Source organism: Mobula birostris, chromosome 8, assembly GCF_030028105.1.
Source record: "Mobula birostris isolate sMobBir1 chromosome 8, sMobBir1.hap1, whole genome shotgun sequence".
Lineage (NCBI taxonomy): Eukaryota > Metazoa > Chordata > Chondrichthyes > Myliobatiformes > Myliobatidae > Mobula > Mobula birostris.
In genome coordinates, this window is record NC_092377.1 from 65,837,500 (window position 1) to 65,861,280 (window position 23,781).

The following is a 23,781-nucleotide window of genomic DNA, read 5'->3' on the forward strand; positions in this document are numbered from 1 at the left end:
TTGATGACAAACGCAGTCATCTTCATCAGGGATGATGCCAAGCTAGGCATGTCTAGTCTGGTGGTATTTATACCCTTGTCATCCGTCCCTCCTGATTGGTTAGTCCTCAATCAATCAGGTTTCTGCTGAACCATCTTGTTTACAATTGAATTCCAGTTCTTACTTGGAGCAAGATCTTTGTCTTTGTTTTAAAAAAAATTCTCTAGTTTTATTTTAATGGCTTCCTTCACCAGGTAGTCCCAAAAGCCATTTGCGTGGCACAGTAACCTTGCAAAAGCTATTTCGGACCCAGGGAGTTTCCACAAGAAAGTAAGATGATTACGCACGACCTCATTACAGAATGGCTACAAGGTCAAGGAAATTAATTGGGCCAACGAAAAAACCAGGAAATCTAATGACGACGAAGAACCTGTGGCTACCACTTGTCTTCACTATATTTCCAAGGTTTCTGGAAGGATCACTAGGATCCTGAAGAAATACTAGATTAATACCATCCACAAACCCGTAAGGAGGCTCAAATCACAGCTCGTGAGGGTCAAAGATGACCTGGTACTCAGGACAGCTGGCGTTTACAGGATTCCCTGTGACTGTGGAGCAGTGTATATCAGCCAGGTCAGTGTACATGGTGGAAACCCTCCATCAAGGAGCACAAAAGGTGTATCTGGATTACCTGGAGAAATCAGGGGTAGCAGAACATAGCATTTACAATGGGCAAAAGATTGATTTCAACAACACAAAACTACTGTGGCTTTTGGGACTGCCTGGTGAAGGAAGCTATTGAAATAAAACCAGAGAAAAAGAATCTTAACAAAGACAAAGGTCTCACAACAAGAAAGAATTGAGATTCGCTTGTAAACAAGGTAGGATAGTGAAAACTTGATTGGATGAGGACCAACCATTCTGGAGAGACAAACAAGACATGCCTCGGCATCATCCCTGATGAAGATGGTAGTTTATCATTATATAGAGTCCATTAAAATCAAGATGTACCCTGCTAGAGGCCCGAGAAGAGTTTACCTGTGTTAATTCAATGTTAACTGAGTTAGTGTCTTAAATTTCAGATAGATCTCCCTGGCTTTGCCACCACATTTATGATACAAATTTTGTGCTACATCATGGGTGCTGACAGGTAGTGTCATGGCAGAAATTGTGCTTAAAGGTTCTGTACTGGCACCAGCCAAGAGAAACCTAACTTACATTACTCTAGTTTGATAAATATGCAAAATGTCTAACTGAATTTTGCTCATAATGAGTATTAATGGAGCTAACAGCAACTGCTGAGCTCAGTTTTCAGTACCAGTGGGAGAAATGGCATGGAAATTCAGTTGGAAAAGAATGTACTGGTCCAGCTTAGTCACTTACAGTAGGAAGTTCATTGTGATCCCAGCAATAACTTGGCATTGTGCAAACCGTAACATTATAAAAGATGTCGTCGTCTTTATAAACAGACTTTCATTAGTAATATTTTTTTGTCATGACAGATTAATTCAGTGTTCATGAATGTTTCTCATCCCTGTAAAGAAACTGAGGAAAATAAACATGCATTTGTAGTGTCTTTTATTATTTCAGCACATAGCAACTATTTTTAAACTACTGTCAGTGTTGTGGGAAGATGCAACAAAGTTTGAATACTATAACAGTAGTGACTGATACTTATATTTATGTAAATAATTCATGTTTCTATTGCACTGAAATTTAAATGAAAAATGAGTATTCATAATATTATAAAACATTTTGTAAACAGTATCAAAATAATCAGCCAATGTATTCATAAAGCAATAGATCTTTTCTATAAAGTTACTGTTTGTGTACTTGATATCATTCATCAGTACTTAATTTTTTTTTAACAAACCTGTGCCGTGTCTCACTTTTTTTTTCCTCTGTGTATTGTCAAAAAGTTTATTTTCTTCTGTTGAATTCCAGCTAAAACTGACAAAGCCTTTAAAGAATTTTTGGATGCACGAAATCCAACAAAGCAACATTCTTTTACCTTGGAATCTTATCTAATTAAGCCTGTGCAGAGAGTTTTGAAATATCCGTTACTACTGAAAGAGCTAGTATCTCTAACTGATGCAGAGAGTGAAGAGCACTATCATCTAACAGGTCAGTACTGAAAGCATGCCAAAGATGAAGACATAGAAACATAGAAAGCCTACAGCACAACACAATTATCTTTCACAAAGTAGTTTGGTTTCATTTCAGAAGCATTTTTTAATATTCCCAGCAATGGTAGGTACACATTTGGTGTGTGACCAAATCATAATTTTCTTGGTGGTGGATAGATTTGTCAAAGTAATGAAGGAGTGGAAGTTACCTGCAGTGTTTTGAGGCATAGTAGTGGTGCTTCCAGAGCCCTCGTTAAACTGGATATTAAATTTTTAAAGCATTCAATTAAAAGGGGTGAAGTTCCAATGCTTTCTTGTTTTACGATGGTTTGAATCTCAAAGTGTCTATTAAAAGCTTAAACTGGCTAATTTAATTAATTATTAAAGAGATTTTTAAAAATTCCAAACTTTAATTATTTTAATCTGAGGAAACTTATTGTAGAGATGTGACTGGCTTGATTAGGTGAATGTACCTCAGTATTTATATGAAGTAAAATGCTAGAGACTATTACATGTGAAAATCCCAGGAGATTGGCACTTTCTGAGATACTCAAACCACCCTGTTTGCTACCAGTAATTATTCCACAGTCAAAGTCAATTAGATCACATTTGTTCCCCGTTTTGATATTTGGTCTCAACAACAACTGAATATCTTGACCACATCTGCATGGTTTTATGCTTTGGGTTGCTGCCATAATTGGCTGATCAGATATTTGCATTACAAGCAAGTGTACCTAATAAGGTGGCCACTGTATGTAGGTAAGAATGGATAAGAGCGCTGAATTCCAGAATAAGCAGAGTTTGAACAAGTATGGCATCAAAGGAACACAATGATTTGATACTAGGAAGAGATGGAACATTTACAGGCCGAGCACAAAAGTCCATTTGAAGATGTTGAGTGTCCTTTCTTTTAAGCACCATGAATATTGTCGAAGTACTCAGTTACAAGAATTATTGGATCTCCCCTCTGGCCAGCCCATGAACTGTAGATATATCTCAGAGTGAAAACAATTCTAACAGCCTAAGAATATGATGGGAGATGAATCGCCATCTTTAGCTCTACACTTCAAATGTTGAACTCCGAGCATGAACTTTATATCACCCTCCAATCATCCATCATTTAAGATCATTTTTATCTAACCAATACATTCTTGTAAAAACTGGTGCAGACCCAAACTGGGAAATAAGCAATATTGTTAATGGATCTTTCAAAAAACATCAAGTTTTAAGTTACTGTGCATTGCAGGAGCTTTGCCAGATCTAATGTAGACACACCTACAGCTCCTGATGTTTCTGTTCCATGGAAGTCAATGAAAAAGTAAATCATGCTGCATTCCTGTACCACTCCCTTCTCCGATTCCTGAGATATGCACCTGACATCCCTTGTTCGTTGCAGTCTCAAATGATGAAAAACCATCAGTCATTTAAAAGGCATGACAAACACAAAATATTTTAAAAACGATATAATTGTGACTTTGCTAAATATTTTATTTTTAATCATAGAAACACTGAAGGAAATGGAGAAAGTTGCTAGTCACATCAATGAGATGCAGAAAATCTATGAGGATTATGGAACTGTCTTTGATCAGCTGATTGCAGAACAGCCTGGAACGAAGAAAGAGGTAAAACTCTTTGCATGGATGTTTATTCTTTTCTAGGCTTTCTCTTCGTGTTTCAAGAATTATTCTCTCTATTGTCACAAAATTAACTACTATATAAGCTGGAACTAAGTGTTTGCATTTTGTAGAAGTCAATGCAGTGAAGTATTATGTCAATCACACACTTTGGAGTATGCAATTTTTTTCCCAGAATCATATGCACAGAAAAAAGGTCCTTCAGACTAACCCATCCATGCTCAAGCCAACCAAGTTGTCTTGCCTCAGCTACTCCCATTTGCCTCTGTTTAGCCCATGTTCCTTTAAACCTTTCCTATCCATATACTTGTTTAAGTGTCCTTTAAAGTTGTAATTGTACCCACAAGTAGATTAGTATATCACAATTACGAATCCTTACTTTTATTAACCTGAGCCTAATTCTCACACCTTTACCAGTGGCCTGGTCAGATCAAAATACATCATGAACACAATATCAAACCTGAGATCTTCCTGATCTGCAAGGTTTGTACTGGTGGTAACATTATAAACTGAGCCTGTCTTTTGAATTCAATCATTAGGAACTTTAATTAACTGAAACTTTTACCTGAAAAGTTTAGTGGCATAAAGCAAAGATCAGCAGTTAGAATGACTTGCAAGCCTCTCAGTGTCATTTACATTAATCAGTGGGCAAGAGGAGCAGAGCAATGACAGATGGAATTTAATCTTGTTGAGTACAACGGAAAGGCTTTTAGACAATGGGCGTAAGAATATGTAACAAATGGTAGGGAACAAGTTCAAGGTTCCCTATGGGTGGCAACAGGTAAGATACATTCAGTGGCATAGAAATATAAGGTTATGGTAGAATTTTATAAAACATAGGTTAGGTCTCACACACAGTGTTTTACACTGGAGAGGGTGAAGAGGAGATTCAACATGATGCTACATGCAATTTGCTGAAAAAACTCAACAGGCCGAGCACCATCAGTGGGAGGGAAAAAAAATGTCATTGCGGAGTTCCTCCCACTGATGCTGATTTTGTCCAGCAGATTGCGTATTTCTCAAGATTCCAGCATCTGCAGTATTTTATATCTCCATTCAACACAGTGGTGCCTGGCATGAGCCACCTTAGTTATGAGAATAGACTGGATGGTCTGTTGTTTTTTCATTGAAGTGGAGGAGACAGAGAGAGATGTTTAAAAGGGCACAGAGCACTGAGTCAGAAATTTTTCCCATAAAAGTACCTAAAATTAAAGGGTGTAACTTTAGGGAGGTTGGGCATGTGGGTGGTTGAGCAATCTTCTCACCCAGAGTGGCTGCAATGCATTGCCTAAGACAATGATGATGGAAACGGGTACTGAGCAACTGTTTGAATAAGCACCTGAATTGCCTAAGTAAAGAAGGCTGGGGACCAAGTGCTGGTAAGTGGGATTTGATGCTCAGCATGGGTGAAAAAGCCTCTTTCTGTGCTGTCAAACTCTAGCTTAGTGGTTAAATTTATAGTTCTGCATTAATTATCTGGTTGATACATGATTTAAGTTTAGTTTCCTTGGTTATGCTTTGCCTCGGAGACTGAGCTTGAAACAGCTGTGGTACCATTTTTCAATGGTTAACATAGCTACAATAATAGAGTTAATTTACCTATATTCTTTGTTTTAGTGCAATGGTTACAAAAGTAACAATCAACGCAATTCCCTATTACACCCTTTCACCACTTGAGTGTTATAACAAGGGCAAGGCAAAGTCTAAGCATTAAATTCACTTTCCCACCTTGACTTTCATGATCTTTGGCCCTCAGTAAAAATCCAGTCCAGATGAAGGGCCTTGACCCAAAACACTGACTCTGCATTTCAGCCCAGCGCTTTGTGTTTTGATGCCAAGCCTGAATATAAACAGATAATTATTCACAACCTTCTGTGGCAGAGAATTACATTAAAGGCTGACAATGCAAATGGGTGACTTGAAGCTTATTAACACTTGGAAAAATTTAGCTTTCTTTTAAATCTGATACTATAAAATACAATCGGAACAATGAATGTAGCTCACCAAGATAATGTTTTTTGCTCTTTTTAACAACGATTTCTGTACTGCAACTTAAATTCCCATATTTTCTTTTAGGTCACAGAACTTTCAATGGGAGAGCTTTTGTTGTACTCTTCTGTAATTTGGTTAAACCCTTTCCCATCTCTGAATCGAATGAGAAAAGATCCTGAACTGACTGTATTTGGTGAGTGCCACAGTGGGGGGGAACGACAGAGAGGTGGAAATGGATGGTAGTTGACCTTGCTATTCTAAATTTGGTAAGCAAGAACTTCACATTTCCAATGAGGTATGAATCAAAGATTCTCATACCGGCAGATGGCTCCAAGAACTGAAGATTTAACAATGATTTTTGCTGAATGTTTCTTCTTCATCCTCTTAGGCTCCTGACTTATTTTGGCAGCTGTTTGCTATCACACAACAGCATACTTTATTTATAAACCTGAACATAGAATACCGATAAACTTTTTGATGAAAAATCCAATTCTATCCTAACACAATGTGTACGTTTTGGGGAAAAGTGATGAGAAATAACTTGCCCTTTCTGGTTTTAGATTTGTTATTCCTTCCACATGGACATCCACCACAACTCCCAACACTGCAAACTACTTTTCCAATCAGGATACCATATTTGTTATAAATGAAGACTTTTACATTGAATTTTCTTCATCTGTGTGCAGCATTCTATTTCCTATTGAATCACTGAGTGATCTGAGAAATAATACTTTTTTTTAAAAAAAAAAAGACACTTCAGAAAGAGTTCAGAACATTCCCTGATCCAACATTCATTTGAGAGTTAAACAGCAAATGCTGTAATTGTACTGTATTTGGGTGGATGACATTTCTTCAAAATGAAGAGCTAAGAGATTCAAGTTGCTGATAAAAAGGAGAGATGGACATAACAAGATGAATGTCTATGCTGAGTATAAAAGAGACCAAATGACATTTAAATATCTGCAAGAAATAATAATTATCCAGTTTAAAGTTTGCCTGCTGGTTTTCTTGGATTAGTAGTGAGAACTGTAACTTTGCTTGCACCTGATTTGACTTTTTCTCCAATTAATTCTTTCAGTCAGTCAGGGCCGATCCAAAGATCAGTTGTAGCGACGGATGGTGTGTACAAGGGACAGAGAGGCTTGATCAATGCAAGCTTATGATTCACTTACTAGAAATTCCTCGTTCACGTTGCCCATAGCTTTCCAACTGACATGTATTTTTTCCTTCAGTTTTTAGACGAGCCGTCATATTGGTCTACAAGGAAATTTACAAGCTTAAGAAAAAAACAGTAAGTGACCTGAGTGAAGAAATTGGCCTGGTTTGATTGCAGAAAGGTATTCTTTTTGTGTTTCAAACATTTGACTCCTGAAACCTGTTCTAATTCTAGGGAACAGTACCACGTTCCACTTGCATCTATGGTGATACTGATCAGTTTAAATTCAAATGGCTGATTCCACTATCAGCTCTTCAGGTCCGGATGGGAAATGCTGCAGGTAATTCCATTTTAATATAAATAGAATGAATTTGTGTGCTGATCACCAATTGGATTAAGACAGTACCATCCAAACACTCAACATTTTTGAGCACTTTTACAGATCCTTTTCAGATTTTAATATCTACCACTTAAATTTTATTGCAAGGTACTCTAAACCAACCATGATCTTTCATTAGTTATTTCTCAGATAATACCACAATGACAAGATGAAGTGGATGACTTCTGAAACACTACAACCAGCCAGTTGTTAGCTTTCCAGTTATTACATTGGCTTTCTCATTACTTGATATCCTACGGATACAATCAAATTGGCTCAAACACAAGAGACTCTGCAGATGTTGGAAATCCAGAGTAACAGACACAAAATGCTGGAGGAACTCAGCAGGTCAGGCAGCATCTATGGAAATGAATAAACAGTTGATGTTTTGGGCTGAGACCTTTCTACAGTCCTGAAGAGCGATCTCAGCCTGAAATGACAGTTTATTCAAACTGGCTTCAAGCAGATTATTAAGAATCATCCACTCTGCACTTTTGTCTCAAGATTGATGCAAACACTCTGATGGTGGTTTTTACACTGATACAGAAATTTCTACAAATCAAAAAAGCTGGCGATGAAGCAGCCTTCTAATTACCGCTCATCAATGAAAACAGGATTTCAACAATCCAATCTGATGCAGGATTTCTGGATTCCTTAGCATGTTAAATTTCTCTGTGGCCCCATATTGTAGATCCATAAGGTTAGCAGCCTATTTTTAGATAATGTATGCTGCTACTCCTGGGATGTTCTTGTAACAGTATCATTCAGCCTAGGCTGCTGAAGTCTGAAGGATATCCTGGGTTATGTGCAGAATGTGGTAGAGTACAGATCTGTTGCTCCAGGTGACCAACAATGCCTCTCAGTGATTTGTTCATTCTTACTGGGCAGGATAAGTTGATTTTCTCATCATCTGCCACAAACCCAGTCCGGTACCTGGGCCCTCTCAGATTTCTATTTCTGTTAAACAAACACAGTGCTGCATTAGCTGTTTGTAGTGGAGAATATTCACCTGTATTGTCATCATTATTACACAGGCACAGTAGTCAAGAGTTGTGTGTGGTGTTAACCTCCAAAGCAGTGGTTCTAAAATACTTATTTCTATGTCGGGAATGATGGATGCATAAAGTATGGGGAGAAACCGGTCTTCAGGGACAGCAAAAGTCAAGAGAAGAGAACTGAGCTCATTGTGAAATGGGTTGCCAGTCAGGCACTATCTAGTTTGCAAACCTGCGACACATTCGGGCTCCCTTCCGCACTCACATATGTTCACTGTCCAGCAATAAGAACCATAAATAAAGATTACAAGGTAATTTACTAATTTACAAGCTTCTCATAACCTGTTTGTGGGTATCTAATGGCATACATACTCAATTTCCTTTGATTGCTACCACTTGGTACCAATATAAGTTCGTTCATTTAATCTCATTGCTGTTCAAGATACCTAACTCTAACACCCCAGAGACTAATTTTAGAACATTCAATGGTAAATGGAAATGCTACCAATAGGTTTCTATTTTGATAACCAGCTAATACAATATAAATTGAACTACCTAGTGATCACACATCAAAGTTGCTAGTGAACGCAGCAGGCCAGGCAGCATCTGTAGGAAGAGGTGCAGTCGACGTTTCAGTCCGAGACCCTTCGTCAGGACTAACTGAAGGAAGAGTGAGTAAGGGATTTGAAAGTTGGAGGGGAAGGGGGAGATCCAAAATGATAGGAGAAGACAGGAGGGGGAGGGATAGAGCCAAGAGCTGGACAGGTGATAGGCAAAAGGGGATACGAGAGGATCATGGGACAGGAGGTCCGGGAAGAAAGACAGTGGGGGGGGGGACCCAGAGGTTGGGCAAGAGGTATATTCAGAGGGACAGAGGGAGAAAAAGGAGTGAGAGAAAGAATGTGTGCATAAAAATAAGTAACAGATGGGGTACGAGGGGGAGGTGGGGCCTTAGCGGAAGTTAGAGAAGTCGATGTTCATGCCATCAGGTTGGAGGCTACCCAGACGGAATATAAGGTGTTGTTCCTCCAACCTGAGTGTGGCTTCATCTTTACAGTAGAGGAGGCCGTGGATAGACATGTCAGAATGGGAATGGGATGTGGAATTAAAATGTGTGGCCACTGGGAGATCCTGCTTTCTCTGGCGGACAGAGCGTAGATGTTCAGCAAAGCGGTCTCCCAGTCTGCGTCGGGTCTCGCCAACATATAAAAGGCCACATCGGGAGCACCGGACGCAGTATATCACCCCAGTCGACTCGCAGGTGAAGTGTCGCCTCACCTGGAAGGACTGTTTGGGGCCCTGAATGGTGGGAAGGGAGGAAGTGTAAGGGCATGTGTAGCACTTGTTCCGCTTTTCATTCTAGGACGAGGGAGATGTCTTCTTTTTTTAAAGAAAGGGGCTTCCCTTCCTCCACTATCAACTCTGCTCTTAAACGCATCTCCCCCATTTCACGTACATCTGCTCTCACTCCATCCTCCCGCCACCCCACTAGGAATAGGGTTCCCCTGGTCCTCACCTACCACCCCACCAGCCTCCGGGTCCAACATATTATTCTCCGTAACTTCCGCCACCTCCAACGGGATCCCACCACTAAGCACATCCTTCCCTCCCCCCCCCCCCCCCCCCGCATTCTGCAGGGATCGCTCCCTACGCAACTCCCTTGTCCATTTGTCCCCCCCCCATCCCTCCCCACTGATCTCCCTCCTGGCACTTATCCATGTAAGCGGAACAAGTGCTACACATGCCCTTACACTTCCTCCCTTCCCACCATTCAGGGCCCCAAACAGTCCTTCCAGGTGAGGCGACACTTCACCTGAGGTGATATACTGTGTCCGGTGCTCCCGATGTGGCCTTCTATATATTGGCGAGACCCGACGCAGACTGGGAGACCGCTTTGCTGAACATCTACGCTCTGTCCGCCAGAGAAAGCAGGATCTCCCAGTGGCCACACATTTTAATTCCACATCCCATTCCCATTCTGACATGTCTATCCACAGCCTCCTCTACTGTAAAAATGAAGCCACACTCAGGTTGGAGGAACAACACCTTATATTCCGTCTGGGTAGCCTCCAACCTGATGGCATGAACATCGACTTCTCTAACTTCCGCTAAGGCCCCACCTCCCCCTCGTACCCCATCTGTTACTCATTTTTATGCACACATTCTTTCTCTCACTCTCCTTTTTCTCCCTCTGTCCCTCTGATTATACCCCTTGCCCATCCTCTGGGTTCCCCCCCCTTGTCTTTCTTCCCGGACCTCCTGTCCCATGATCCTCTCGTATCCCCTTTTGCCTATCACCTGTCCAGCTCTTGGCTCTATCCTTTCCCCTCCTGTCTTCTATCATTTTGGATCTCCCCCTCCCCCTCCAACTTTCAAATCCCCTACTCACTCTTCCTTCAGTTAGTCCTGACGAAGGGTCTCGGCCTGAAACGTCGACTGTACCTCTTCCTACAGATGCTGCCTGGCCTGCTGCGTTCACCAGCAACTTTGATGTGTGTTGCTTGAATTTCCAGCATCTGCAGAATTCCTGTTGTTTACCTAGTGAACAGTTTATTACACAGTTCTAATCATGGGACTGTTAAGGTTTTTTTAAAAATCAGCAACATGCCTCTAGAATGATCATTGTCTTTTGGTTCAGGGACAGATACTAACTGCATCTGGGAATTAATCCACACCAAATCTGAAATAGAAGGACGACCTGAAACAATATTTCAACTATGTAGCAGGTAACTTCAATCACTGAAATTATTTGGGAAGAGGGAGATCAGAATGGATAAAGTTCTTGTATACAGACTCCCTTCCTTTTGAGTCTACCTCAGACCAAAGATTATCCATGCCCCCTTGATGGTAGTAATGTTTTCAGAAACCAATGCAAAACTGTACAAAGCTGCATTTTCTTCAGAGCAAGTGCAATTAACACATTAACTAGACCGATTCTTCTCTCCAAATGAAAGAATCATTGTCCTCTTTAATCCTGCAAGGGCAAATTATTTTTAAGTGTTTTCTCCTAGATTACTGACTTCTTTGTTAAGATAAATACACCTAAGCAATTCTTTCTTCAGCTTCCTCCTGTTCCAAAATATCCTAGCTTTAATCGCGTCAAGAAAATGGATTCAATTCTAGGTCTTAGTTAGTCTAACACAGACAGTTTAATTATATATGTTTTATAAAAGTTGCCAAATGTCAACCCCTAAATTTTTCATTACTGCCACAAAGTTTTATCTTCACTGTTGGTAAAGATTTCTACATAAGTCCTGCAACAGGACACTTTGTTAGCATGCAAACTGACAAGATCTGTGATCATTTAAATCCAAAATACTTTGAAAACGTAGTCTTAAATATATTTTTGCAACAATAGTTATTTCTTTTAACGCCTTTCTATTTGCAGTGATCCTGAGAGTAAAACAAATATCATTAAAGTGATACGTTCAATTCTGAGGGAGAATGTTCGTCGGCATATGACCAAGTCAGAAGGACCACTTGAAAAACTTAACAAAGATCATTTGATTCCCCTAAGAAACAGAGTGCCATCATCTGCCAAAATTGGTAAGACCCTATATGAACTGCCAAATTCTTGGCCGTTCTGTATAAAAAGTAATTGTGCTTAATTATGTCTTCTAATCACACTTCCTTGAATTGAAGTTACCTTTACATCTGCTGTACAGATACTGCTTGAGGAATGTTCTGTGTGTTGAAAGAGTGTTCCACCAATGGTTTTAGATTTTTCTGCACTCTACTATTTTTATCCTCAGCATAATAAGGTTAAATATTCAAATCAATGGTGAGTCAGGCCTCCAAGGTTTATTTAATGCAATAGATACGAGAAGTTTCTCAAATTATGATGCAGGTTGTTTTAAAATTCAACTTAGCTCATATCCTGCTTTACATTCCTGGGTGATCAATAATTAAATTTTATTATTTCTTCACTTCAGCTTCAACTCGAGCATCAAGGTTAACCAAACGTTCCCCAACTATTTGGTGTCAGGATTCTGAGAGACGCAACACTGATTCAGATGAATGTAGCCTGAGCAGTGGGACTTTAAGCAGTGGCTGCCATACCTCAGAGAGTGGCCTGGAACACAGTAGTCTATCATGCACAAAGAGGGAACACAGTGCCCAAGAAGGTGAAGTAAAGGAATCAGACATTTTAAGTGATGAAGATGACTTGTGTGAATCCAAGAATGAGTCTTCAACAAATGAAATTGAGGCACAATTTGAAAAAATGCAGATTGATACCAAAGCTGCCTTGGAGCAGCTATCAAGTCAACAAACAGAAGCAGAAGAGGTCGAACAAACAGATCATCTTAGGCTAATGCGAGGTCACTTCTGTCCCATCAAAAGAAAGAGTGCAACTACAAAGAAGAACAAAGGGAATCTGTTAGTGATGCATAAGCATAACCGATCTCTGGATAGTCAATCAGATGGGCCAAATATTGATTTGAATTCTGTGCTGGAGAGGGAATTTAGCATACAGAGCCTGACTTCTGTAGTTAATGAAGATTGCTTTTATGAAAATATTGAAAGTAATGGGAAGCCTTAGTTTCTAGGAAAGTGCCCAATTCGGGCTTTGGAGTTTACCAGAAATTGAAGTTAGTTTATTTTGTCTTTTCTTCAGACTTAAGTTGTACTGTTTTGTCCAGTTGATTTTAAGATTAAAGACTTTAGAAACATAATAAAGGAAAGCAATGTTTAGTTTGTCTTAATGCCGTCTGCACTAAGACTCAACCTCAAATGTCAGCCTCAAATGTAGATAATTAAAACATTTTCGTTCAAGAAAATATTAAGTACAGAAGTCAATTATTTATTATCCATTATGGATAATAAAATTGTTTGGGTTTCTATAAAACACTAGTTTTATATGTAGATTTGCAAATAACGCAGGTATTGAACACCAAAAGTAATATTTTCAATAAAATTGCTTATTTTAATAATAGGCTGTAAATCTTAATTTTATTTATAGTTGGAAAATAATGGTTTACATTAGCACCAGAATTATCAAAGGAAATGTTACATTGTGTCTTGTTTTAAGTTTCTAAATATGGTGTGTGTGTCTTTTGTTTAATCTATTTTGGCAAAGTTATCCTTTGGTAGCCTAACACAGGGCTCCACTTATTTAACATTATGTTCAGCACTCCAGGCTTCAGTAAAGTATATGCCTCTTAATGCTAGCATTCTTCTATTTAGGCATCTTGATTTTTTTTTTTGTCTATAAAAACTGGAGGTTGTGTATATTGTAATTTTACACACTGCATTGTAATATTGGTTTTAATGGGTTATATTTTATATTCTGGTGAATGACTACTTGACATTAAACATGCAGGAAGTACTTCAATGTTAAATAAATATACATATTGTATTCAAGAAGCTCTCTAATTCATTTCCTTTAGATGTCTTTAAAACAAAATATTATTGTCAAAACACATGTTTAGATCCAATTAAAAAGATAACTTGATTACCTGCCATGCTCAGTCATTTGGATCAAGGGTCCTTTTTAAAACCTCAGCTTGTAAACCAGCTTATCATTTTAGTGCTTCACCATGAGGGAAAAACTCATGGAATGCACATGAGATTAAAAAGGTGCATTATTTAAATTAAAAAAACACACACAAGTGCATTAACTGCCAATCACTTTTACCAGATTCTTTCCCAGAACTTTCATGTCATAAAAACCAAGGACCAAAGCTTATTGTTAATTTTCAGTACCTGCACTTTCAGATTGACGTTACAAAGGCCTGATGTCCAACGTTAGCAATCTTCACTCCCTCGAGATTTGTTTTTACGAAGAAGCCGCTTTTGTTTTAATTCTTCTCTGTAGTTATAAGAAAAAAGATCCACATTCTCGTTGCAAAGCTGGCTATATACATTGCAAAGGTTTCTAAACTGAGGTACAGAAAGCTGAGTTGGGCAGAGTGTGGGGTCGACATCAGCAGTATAAAACATCCATTCTGTTAGCTGTGCTCGTTGAGCTTCAGGAAATAAAGTTCTAGAAAAAGCAAGGATTTCAAAATGTCATTATCTATAATTTTGTTGCTGCTAAACATTCAGAACATACTAAAGGACAATTACTCAAACAGATCTTAATACCAACTATACTTCCCAAGTTATGGTATTTTGTAATTTAAACTATTAAAACCTGTTTAAAAGACATGCAAACACTGTTTAGAGTCATAGAGAAGTACAGCAGTGAAACAAGTCCTTCACCCCATGCCGAAGCATTTAAACTGCTTACTCCCATCAACCTGCATCGGCACCTGAGTCCTCCATACCCCGACCATCCATGTACCTATCCAAACAGAGCTTCCATGCACCACTTGTGATAGCAGCTCGTTCCACACTCTCACGACCCTCTTGAGTGAAGAAGTTTCCTCTCATATTCCCCTTAAACTTTTAACCCATGACCTCTGGTTGTAGTCCCACCCAACCTCTGTGGAAAAAGCCTGCTTGCATTTACCCCATCCCATATGTCTATTAAATCTCCTCCCAGTCTTTCCTTATAACTCAGTTCCTTCAGACCTGGTAACATCCTTGTAAATTCTCTGTACTCTTTCAAATTCATTTACATCTTTCCTGTAGGTAGGTGACCAAAACTGCACACAATACTGTACTCCAAATTTGGCCTCACCAGCGTCTTGTACAATTTCAACATAACATCCCATCTCCTGTACTCAACACATTGATTTATGAAGCTGCTGATGCCGAAAACGGCTAGACCCATGAAAGAGCAAGAAGTTAATACTACTGCCAATTACCGTACCTCAGAATCTAATGAAAAATAATCAACTTGAAACAATAATTTTCCAGTCAGACCAGGTGAGCATTTGATAAATACGTGAACAAAGTCCCTAATCTTTGAGAACCATGTTCAAGCATTTTAACATTGGTCCTGATTACTCAAGTCCTTTCTACAGTGCATTTCCATGTGTGCAAAGTAGCTTGCAAATGGGTCATTGACTGCAAAGCAGGCTAAATGTTGAGGAGCCAACTAGGGAGCAGGCCATTCTGGACTGGGTATTGAGCAATGAGGAAGGGTTAGTTAGCAATCTTGTCGTGCGAGGCCCTTTGGGTAAGAGTGACCATAATACGGTGGAATTCTTCATTAAGATGGAGAGTGATATAGTTAATTCAGAAACAAAGGTTCTGAACTTAAAGAAGGGTAACTTTGAAGGTATGAGACATGAATTAGCTAAGATAGGCTGGCAAATGATACTTAAAGGGTTGCCGGTGGATAAGCAATGGCAAGATTTAAAGATCACATGGATGAACTACAACAATTGTTCATCCCAGTTTGGCAAAAGAATAAACTAGGGAAGGTAGTGCATCCATGGCTGACAATGGAAATTAGGGATAGTATCAATTCCAAAGAAGAAGCATACAAATTAGCCAGAAAAAGCAGGACACCTGAGGACTGGGAGAAATTCAGAGTCCAGCAGAGGAGGACAAAGGGCTTAATTAGAAAAGGGAAAAAAGATTATGAGAGAAAGCTGGCAGGAAACATAAAAACTGACTGTAAAAGCTTTTATAGATATGTGAAAAGAAAAAGATTGGCTAAGACAAATTGTAGGTCCCTTACAGTCAGAAACAGGTGAATTGATTATGGGGAGCAAGGACATGGCAGACCAATTGAATAACTACTTTGGTTCTGTCTTCACTAAGGAGGACATAAATAATCTTCTGGAAATAGTAGGAACTGAGGGTCTAATGAGATGGAGGAACTGAGGGAAATACATGTTAGTAGGGAAGTGGTGTTAGGTAAATTGAAGGGATTAAAGGCAGATAAATCCCCAGGGCCAGATGGTCTGCATCCCAGAGTGCTTAAGGAAGTAGCCCAAGAAATAGTGGATGCATTAGTGATAATTTTTCAAAACTCTTTAGATTCTGGATTAGTTCCTGAGGATTGGAGGGTTGCTAATGTAACCCCGCTTTTTAAAAAAGGAGGGAGAGAGAAACTGGGGAATTATAGACCGGTAAGCCTGACATCGGTGGTGGGGAAAATGCTAGAGTCAGTTATCGAAGATGTGATAACAGCACATTTGGAAAGTGGTGAAATCATCAGACAAAGTCAGCATGGATTTGTGAAAGGAAAATCATGTCTGACGAATCTCAGAATTTTCTGAGGATGTAACTAGTAGAGTGGATAGGGGAGAACCAGTGGATGTGGTATATTTGGATTTTCAAAAGGCTTTTGACAAGGTCCCACACAGGAGATTAGTGTGCAAACTTAAAGCACACGGTATTGGGGGTATGGTATTGATGTGGATAGAGAATTGGTTGGCAGATAGGAAGCAAAGAGTAGGAATAAATGGGACCTTTTCAGAATAGCAGGCAGTGACCAATGGGGTACTGCAAGGCTCAGTGCTGGGACCCCAATTGTTTACAATATATATTAATGACTTAGACAAGAGAACTAAATGCAGCATCTCCAAGTCTGTGGATGACAGGAAGCCGGGCGGCAGTGTTAGCTGTCAGGAAGATGCTAAGAGGATGCAGGGTGACTTGGATAGGTTAGGTGAGTGGGCAAATTCATGGCAGATGCAATTTAATGTGGATAAATGTGAGGTTGTCCACTTTGGTGGCAAGAACAGCAAAACAGATTATCTGAATGGTGGCCGATTAGGAAAAGGGAAGGTGTAACAAGACCTGGGTGTCATTGTATACCAGTCATTGAAAGTGGGCATGCAGGTACAGCAGGCAGTGAAAAAGGCGAATGGTATGCTAGCATTCATAGCAAGAGGATTCGAGTACAAGAGCAGGGAGGTACTACTGCAGTTGTACAAGGCCTTGGTGAGACCACACCTAGAGTATTGTGTGCAGTTTTGGTTCCCTCATCTGAGGAAAGACATTCTTGCCATAGAGGGAGTACAGAGAAGGTTCACCAGATTGATTCCTGGGATGGCAGGACTTTCATATGATGAAAGACTGGATCGACTGGGCTTATACTCTCTGGAATTCAGAAGATTGAGGGGGGATCTGATTGAAACGTATAAAATCCTAAAGGGATTGGACAGGCTAGATGCAGGAAGATTGTTCCCGATGTTGGGGAAGTCCAGAACGACGGGTCACAGTTTGTGGATAAAGGGGGAGCCTTTTAGGACCGAGATGAGGAAAAACTTCTTCACACAGAGAGTGGTGAATCTGTGGAATTCTCTGCCACAGGAAACAGTTGAGGCCAGTTCATTGGCTATATTTAAGAGAGAGTTAGATAAGGCCCTTGTGGCTAAAGGGATCAGGGGGTATGGGGGGCAGGGGGGGATGGCTGGTACAGGGTTCTGAGTTGGATGATCAACCATGATCGTACTGAATGGCGGTGCAGGCTCGAAGCGCCGAATGGCCTACTCCTGCACCTACTTTCTATGTTTCTGAATATGGGTAACATAGGAGATTCTGCAGATGCTGGAATTCTAAAGTAACACCCACAAAAACTGCTAGAGGAACACAATAGGTTGGGCAGCATCTATGCTGGGGGAATAAACAACCAATGTTTTGGGCTAAGACCTTCACTGGAAAGCAAGAAGGAGGTAGTACAGTTCTCAAACAAGCATAATTTCTACTGTCAATTGCAGCATTAAAAACATATTTCACTGATTCTGTTTTGATCAAACAAATGTGCAAAAGTATCAATTCCATCTAAATGTGATAAAAATTTCTCAATTCACAAAAACATACCAGCGATAGACTGTCTCTAACTTACTCAATTCCTCGGTGGCAGTGCTTTCTCCGAAAGCTGAAGGCACATCTCACGACCTTTTCCACGAGTTTGAACGGCTGCTTAATCTGTGGTGTCTCAAGCGGAGTCAGATGTACAACTCCTACATCAACCTGGAAACAACGCTTAGATTTAACATGCAGTTACTGGTGCAAAAGGAAAATAATAAAATCAGATCATCTACAAAAGCATCAAAACGTACACCAAATGACCACTGAACCCGCTCTAATATTCAATAGGATCGTCTCTCTTAATATCATTGACCTGCTCTCATTTGATGTCTTTCATGTCTATAAATTTAGTATCTCCTCAAGAATATTCAGCTATATTGGTCTCTACAGAACTTGTGATAAAGAATTCCATAAATATATCATTCTCCAAATAAGAAAATTTCTCAACCTGTGACACTTCATGCCAGACACCCTAAGGAACATTAGTATGTTTTAGCCCTGTTAAAATTCTATAAATTTTAATTAGATCCCCCCTCATTCTTAGCATAGGTGAATACAAACTTAATTTTCCCTCATATGCAGTCCCACAAGGAAGGTTTATCCTTTTTTTAAAGGAGGCAAGAATCACACAGTACTGCTAGTGTGTTCTCATGATGGTCATGTATATTCCTAGCACTGCATCTTTGTTCTTGCACTCAGATCCTCTTGCTGTGGAGGCCAAGTACCATTGCTTGCTGTACCAGTATGTTTGTTTTCAGTATCCAGTGTAGGGCACTGACAAACACTTAGTAAATTACTACTTCCCAATCAAGTGACATGTATTTAATGTTTCCAGAAATAGACCTGACCGAGAACAGATTCAACCTTTCTGCCCAGCAGAAAACAATTCAAAATGTCCTCAGTTCTTTAACAGGCAGCTGCATATTTTAAATCTTTGCAAATGAAGAAAACAAATTTTTTAAAAAGCAAAAATCATGAAAAGACATGGAATTATTAAATCAATTATTTTGGCCCAACTTAACCAGGTAATTTTGCTTCATTTCTCCACCCTATCACTCCTGCACAACTATTACCAGAATATTAGAACAGATGGAGGACACACAAAGTGCTGGATGAACTCAGCAGGCTGTGGAGCGTCAATGGAGGGAAATAAAAATTAACGTTTTGGACCGAGACCTTTCATCAGGACTGGAAAGGAAGGGAGCAGAAGCCAGAATAAGATGGGAGTACAAGCTGGCAGGTGATAGGTAAGAACAGATGAGGGGGAAGGTGGGTGGGTGGGTGAAACGATGTGGAAAACGGGAGGTGATAGATGGAAAAGGTAAAGGAATCTGATTGGAGCGGGACAGTGGACCAGGAAAGAAAGGGAAGGAGGAGGGGAACCAGAAGGAAGTGATGACCAGTTGAGCAGAAGGGAGAGAAAAGGTAATCAGAATGGGAGGAAAATAAAAAGGCAGGCAGGGAAATAGAGGGGAGTGGTTACAGGAAGTTAGAGAAATCAATGTTCATGCCAGTAGGTTGGAGACTACCCATGTGGAATAGGAGCTGTTGCTCCTCCAACCTGTGTTCAGCTTCATTGTGGCAGTAGAGACAGCCAAGGACAGACATGTTGCTGTAGGAATGGGAAGTCGAGTTGAAATGGGTGGCTACCATGAGATCCTGGCTGTTGTGGCAGACAGAGGGAAGATGCTCATGAAGCAGTACCCCAATATGCATCGACTCTCACTGACAAAGGAGGTCATGCTGGGAGCATAGATGCAATAAATGATCTCAACAGTCTCGCCAGAACCTAGAGGACTGTTTGGGGCACCGAATGCCGGTGAGGGAGGAACAGTAGGGGCGGGTGTAGCACTTGTCACGCTTGCAGAGATGTGTGCCAGGAGGAGATCTGTGGAGTGGGGTGAATGGATAAGGGAGTGATGTACAGAGTGATCCCTGTGGAAAGCTGGGGGTGGGTGGGTAGGAACCTGTTGGAGATGGTGGAAGTTGTGAGAATAATGTGCTAGATACGGAGGTTTGTGGCATGGTACCTGGGGACAACGGGAACAGAGCGGGGGTGTGGGAGTGATGGTCTGAGGGCAGACGTGTGAGAAATAGAGGGAATGTGGGTGAGGGTAGCATCATTTATGGTGGGGGGGAAACGTCATTTTCTGAAAAAAAAGAACATTTCGGATGTTCTGGAATGGAAAGTCTCTTCCTAAGAAGAGATGCAGTGGAGGCAGAGGAACTGAGAGAAGGGAATAGTATTTTTACAAATGACAGGGTGACAATCAAGATAACTGTGAGTCGGAGGGTTCGTAAAAGACACTTACATTGTGTATAGGGCATACAGGTTGTGTTGAACCCAAGTTACACTACATCTGGGATACTGAATCATATCTGCTTCCCATATTTCGTGGCAACATAAACCACAGCGCATATAATATCCCCTTTGACCTGAGTCTGCACCCATTTGCACTAATCCCTCTATTCATTCCACATTCCTATCAACTACAGTACCACAAAATTCTACTGCTTACCAACACATTAGGGCAATTTACAGTGACCTATTAACCTACTAATTTGCAAGTCATTTGGATGTGTGAGGAAATCAGACAATCTCCACTTAGGCCCGCTGGAGGTCAGGAATAGTCTTGGGTGGAGCTGTGAGACAACAGCTCCACTACCCGGAACCCTACAGCACAGAAACAGGCCCTTCAGCTCATCTAGTTCATGCTGAACTACTAATCTACCCAGCCCATTGACCCTCTTCCCAGACCATAGCCCTCCTATCCATGTACCTATCAACATTTCTCTTAAATTCCGCTGTATTTTTTGCCAGTCTTCTATCTATCCATAGAACCACCAATCTTTGCATCATTTGCAAACTTACTAACCCACCTATTTATATGTTCATCCAGGTAATTTATAGACATCCCAAACAGCAGAGGTCCCAGTACAAATCCTTGTGGAACACTACTAATCACAGACGTCTAACAAGAATATGTCCCTTTGACCACCACCCTTTGTCTTCTATGGCCAAGTCAGTTCTGAATCCCAATGGCCAATTCACTATTGATCTTATGCAAATTAATCTTCTGTATGAACCTCCCAAGAGAGACTTTGTCAAATGCCTTACTAAAATCCATATATAGGCAACAAGAACAACATGTAGTGAGCAGTTGCAGGTTCCTGGGTGTCAACATCTCTGAAGATCTAATATATTGCCGAATATATCGATGCAATTGCAAAGAAGGCACAGCAGTGGCTATATTTCATTAGTAGTTTGAGGAGAATTGGTATGTCACCAAAAACACTTGCAGTTGCATCACCATCTGGTAAGGAGAAGCCACCCCTTAAAAACTCAGGGAAGTGTTAAGTTCAGCCAGATCCATCATGGGCACTAGCCTCCCCAGCATCCAGGACACCTTCAAGAAGCGATGCCTCAAAAAGGCAGCGCTGATCATTAATGACCCCCATCCCCCCAGGACATGCCCTCTCCTCATTGCTACCATCAAGGAAATAAAGACACACACTCAACGCATCAGGAACAACTCCTTTCCTTCCACCATCTGATTTCAGAATGGACAATGAACCCATGAACACTACCTCAGTATTTTTCCCTCTTTTTTGCACTATTTATTTAATTTTCTTTTTATATATACTTATTGTAACTTATAGTTTTTATTATTATGTATTGCAATATACTGCTGGTGCAAAACAACAAATTTTATGATATCTGATTCTGATCCATAGCTCTACCTCTTATCACCTCCAAAACACTCAATCAAGTTAGTAAGGCACGATTTGCACCGAACAAAGCCAAACTGGCTCTCCCCAATTAGACCATTGTTCCAAATGTTCATAAATCCCATCCCTAAGAATTCTCTCCAGTAACTTTCTACCACCATTGTGAGGCTCACGGTCTATAATTTCCAGCATTATACCTGGCTCCTGTCTTGAACAATGGAACAACATTAGCAATTGAAAGCCTCTCACTTACCAAGTACACCTTTGCCAGAAAACCTGTCCCAATCCACACCTGCCAGATCCATTCTGATGCCAAAACCGGCCTTTTTCCAATTTAGAATCTCAACCCAAGGACCAGACCTATCCTTCAGCATAATTATCTTGAAACTCATGGCAATATCATCACTAGATTCGAAGTATTCCCCTACACAAACTTTTGTCACTTACTCTGTCTCATTGCCAAGTAGGAGATCTAGTATTACACCCTCTCTAGTTAGGACCTTAATCAATGTATTGATTAAGAAAACTTTCCTGAACTCATTTGACAAACTCTATCCCACCTAGCTCTCTTATTGCTTGGGACTCCCAAGCGATATATGGAATTTTTTTTTTATCCCATTCAATCCTTTTACAGTTTGGGAGTATAAAATTTTAAATTTATAGAAATTTAAAATCACCTACTATCACAACCTTGTTTCTTGCAACAGTGCATGATCTTTCTGTGAATTTACTCCTCTAAATCCCACTGACTGCTGGATGGTCTATATAATTTCATTAATGTGGTCACCCCTTTCTTATTCCTCAGTTCCACACATATAGCCTGAGAGACGAGCTCTCTAACCTGTCTTGTCTGAGCACTGCCGTGATATTTTCCCCGACCAGTAATGCCATCCCTCCCCTTTTAATCCCTCCCTCTCTATCACATGTAAAACAATGGTACCCTGGAACACTGAGCTGCTTGTCTTGCCCCTCTTACAACCAAGTTTCACTGATGGCTACAATGTAATAATTCCATGTGCTGATCCATGACAAAGCTTGCTTGCTTTTCCTACAATATTCCTTGCATTTCCTACAATATTCCATCTCCCAGCCCCATCCTCACCACATTCTACAGAGCATGTATCAAGAGCGTCCTGAGCAGCTGCATCACTGCCTGGTTCGGGAATTGCACCGTCTCAGATCGCAAGACCCTGCAGCGGATAGTGAGGTCAGCTGAGAAGATCATCAGGGTCTCTCTTCATGCTATTACAGATATTTACACCACACGCTGCACCAGCAAAGCTAACGGTATTGTGAAGGACCCCACACACCCCTCACACAAACTCTTCTCCCTCCTGCCATCTGGCAAAAGGTACTAAAGCATTCAGGCTCTCACGACCAGACTGTGCAACAGTTTCTTCCCCCAAGCCATCAGACTCCTCAATACTCAGAGTCTAGACTGACATCTACATCATTTATTATTATATTGTAATTTGTCCTCTACTGTGCCTATTGTCCTGTTTATAAATTATTGTACTGCCCTGCACTATTTTGTGCACTTTATGTAGTTCTGTGCAAGTATGTAGTCTAGAGTAGCCTTGTGCTGTCTCACATAGTCCAGTGTAGTTTTGTGTTGTTTCATGTAGCACCAGGGTCCTGGAGGAACGCTGTTTCGTTTTTTACTGTGTACTGTACCAGCAGCTTATAGTCGAAATGACAATATACTTTACTTGACTTCACTTGACTTGTATATACATCCCAGAACATCAGCCCACCATACTCAACCTTTCAATTCCTGACTTGTTATGTATGCTTAACAACATCTTTCCCCACAACCACTCCTGATCTGGCACTCTGGTTCCCATGCCCCTGTAACTCTGCAGCATGAGCAAACCTTCCTGCAAGGATATTAGTCCCCCTCCAGTTAAGGTGTACACTGTCCCATCTGTACAGGTCCCATTTTCCCTGTAAGAGCTCAATGATCCAAAAATATGAAGCCCTCCCTCCTACACTACTTCCTTAACCACGCGTTAAACTGTATGATCTTCCTATTTCTAGCCTCACTAGCAAGTGACACAGGTAGCAATCCTAAGATCACAACCCTAGAGGTTCTGTCCTTTAACTTAGTATCTAACTCCCTAAACTTAATTTGCAGGAT

General features: G+C 40.4%; 2 protein-coding genes across 11 annotated transcripts in view; one reads left to right on the forward strand and one right to left on the reverse strand.

Moving 5' to 3' along the window:
- LOC140201358 (rho guanine nucleotide exchange factor TIAM2-like) overlaps window positions 1–13,622 on the forward strand; it is a 278,281-nt gene extending 264,659 nt beyond the window's left edge. For all 6 annotated transcript variants that reach the window (XM_072265342.1, XM_072265339.1, XM_072265341.1 and 3 more), the window contains 8 exons: window positions 1,924–2,103; window positions 3,609–3,727; window positions 5,816–5,924; window positions 6,964–7,022; window positions 7,122–7,227; window positions 10,900–10,987; window positions 11,650–11,807; window positions 12,194–13,622. In XM_072265342.1, the coding sequence (XP_072121443.1) occupies window positions 1,924–2,103; window positions 3,609–3,727; window positions 5,816–5,924; window positions 6,964–7,022; window positions 7,122–7,227; window positions 10,900–10,987; window positions 11,650–11,807; window positions 12,194–12,801 (1,427 nt within the window). In that variant the 3' untranslated portion in view covers window positions 12,802–13,622. The remainder of the gene's footprint in view (window positions 1–1,923; window positions 2,104–3,608; window positions 3,728–5,815; window positions 5,925–6,963; window positions 7,023–7,121; window positions 7,228–10,899; window positions 10,988–11,649; window positions 11,808–12,193) is intronic.
- tfb1m (transcription factor B1, mitochondrial) overlaps window positions 1,602–23,781 on the reverse strand; it is a 67,793-nt gene continuing 45,613 nt past the window's right edge. For 4 of the 5 annotated variants that reach the window (XM_072265350.1, XM_072265346.1, XM_072265349.1 and 1 more), the window contains 3 exons: window positions 17,950–18,077; window positions 13,965–14,244; window positions 10,802–12,613 (listed from right to left, as the gene is read on the reverse strand). In XM_072265350.1, the coding sequence (XP_072121451.1) occupies window positions 14,007–14,244; window positions 17,950–18,077 (366 nt within the window). In that variant the 3' untranslated portion in view covers window positions 10,802–12,613; window positions 13,965–14,006. Of the gene's footprint in view, window positions 8,224–10,801; window positions 12,614–13,964; window positions 14,245–17,949; window positions 18,078–23,781 lie in introns of those variants that run through there. The other variant, XM_072265347.1, reaches the window with a different exon arrangement.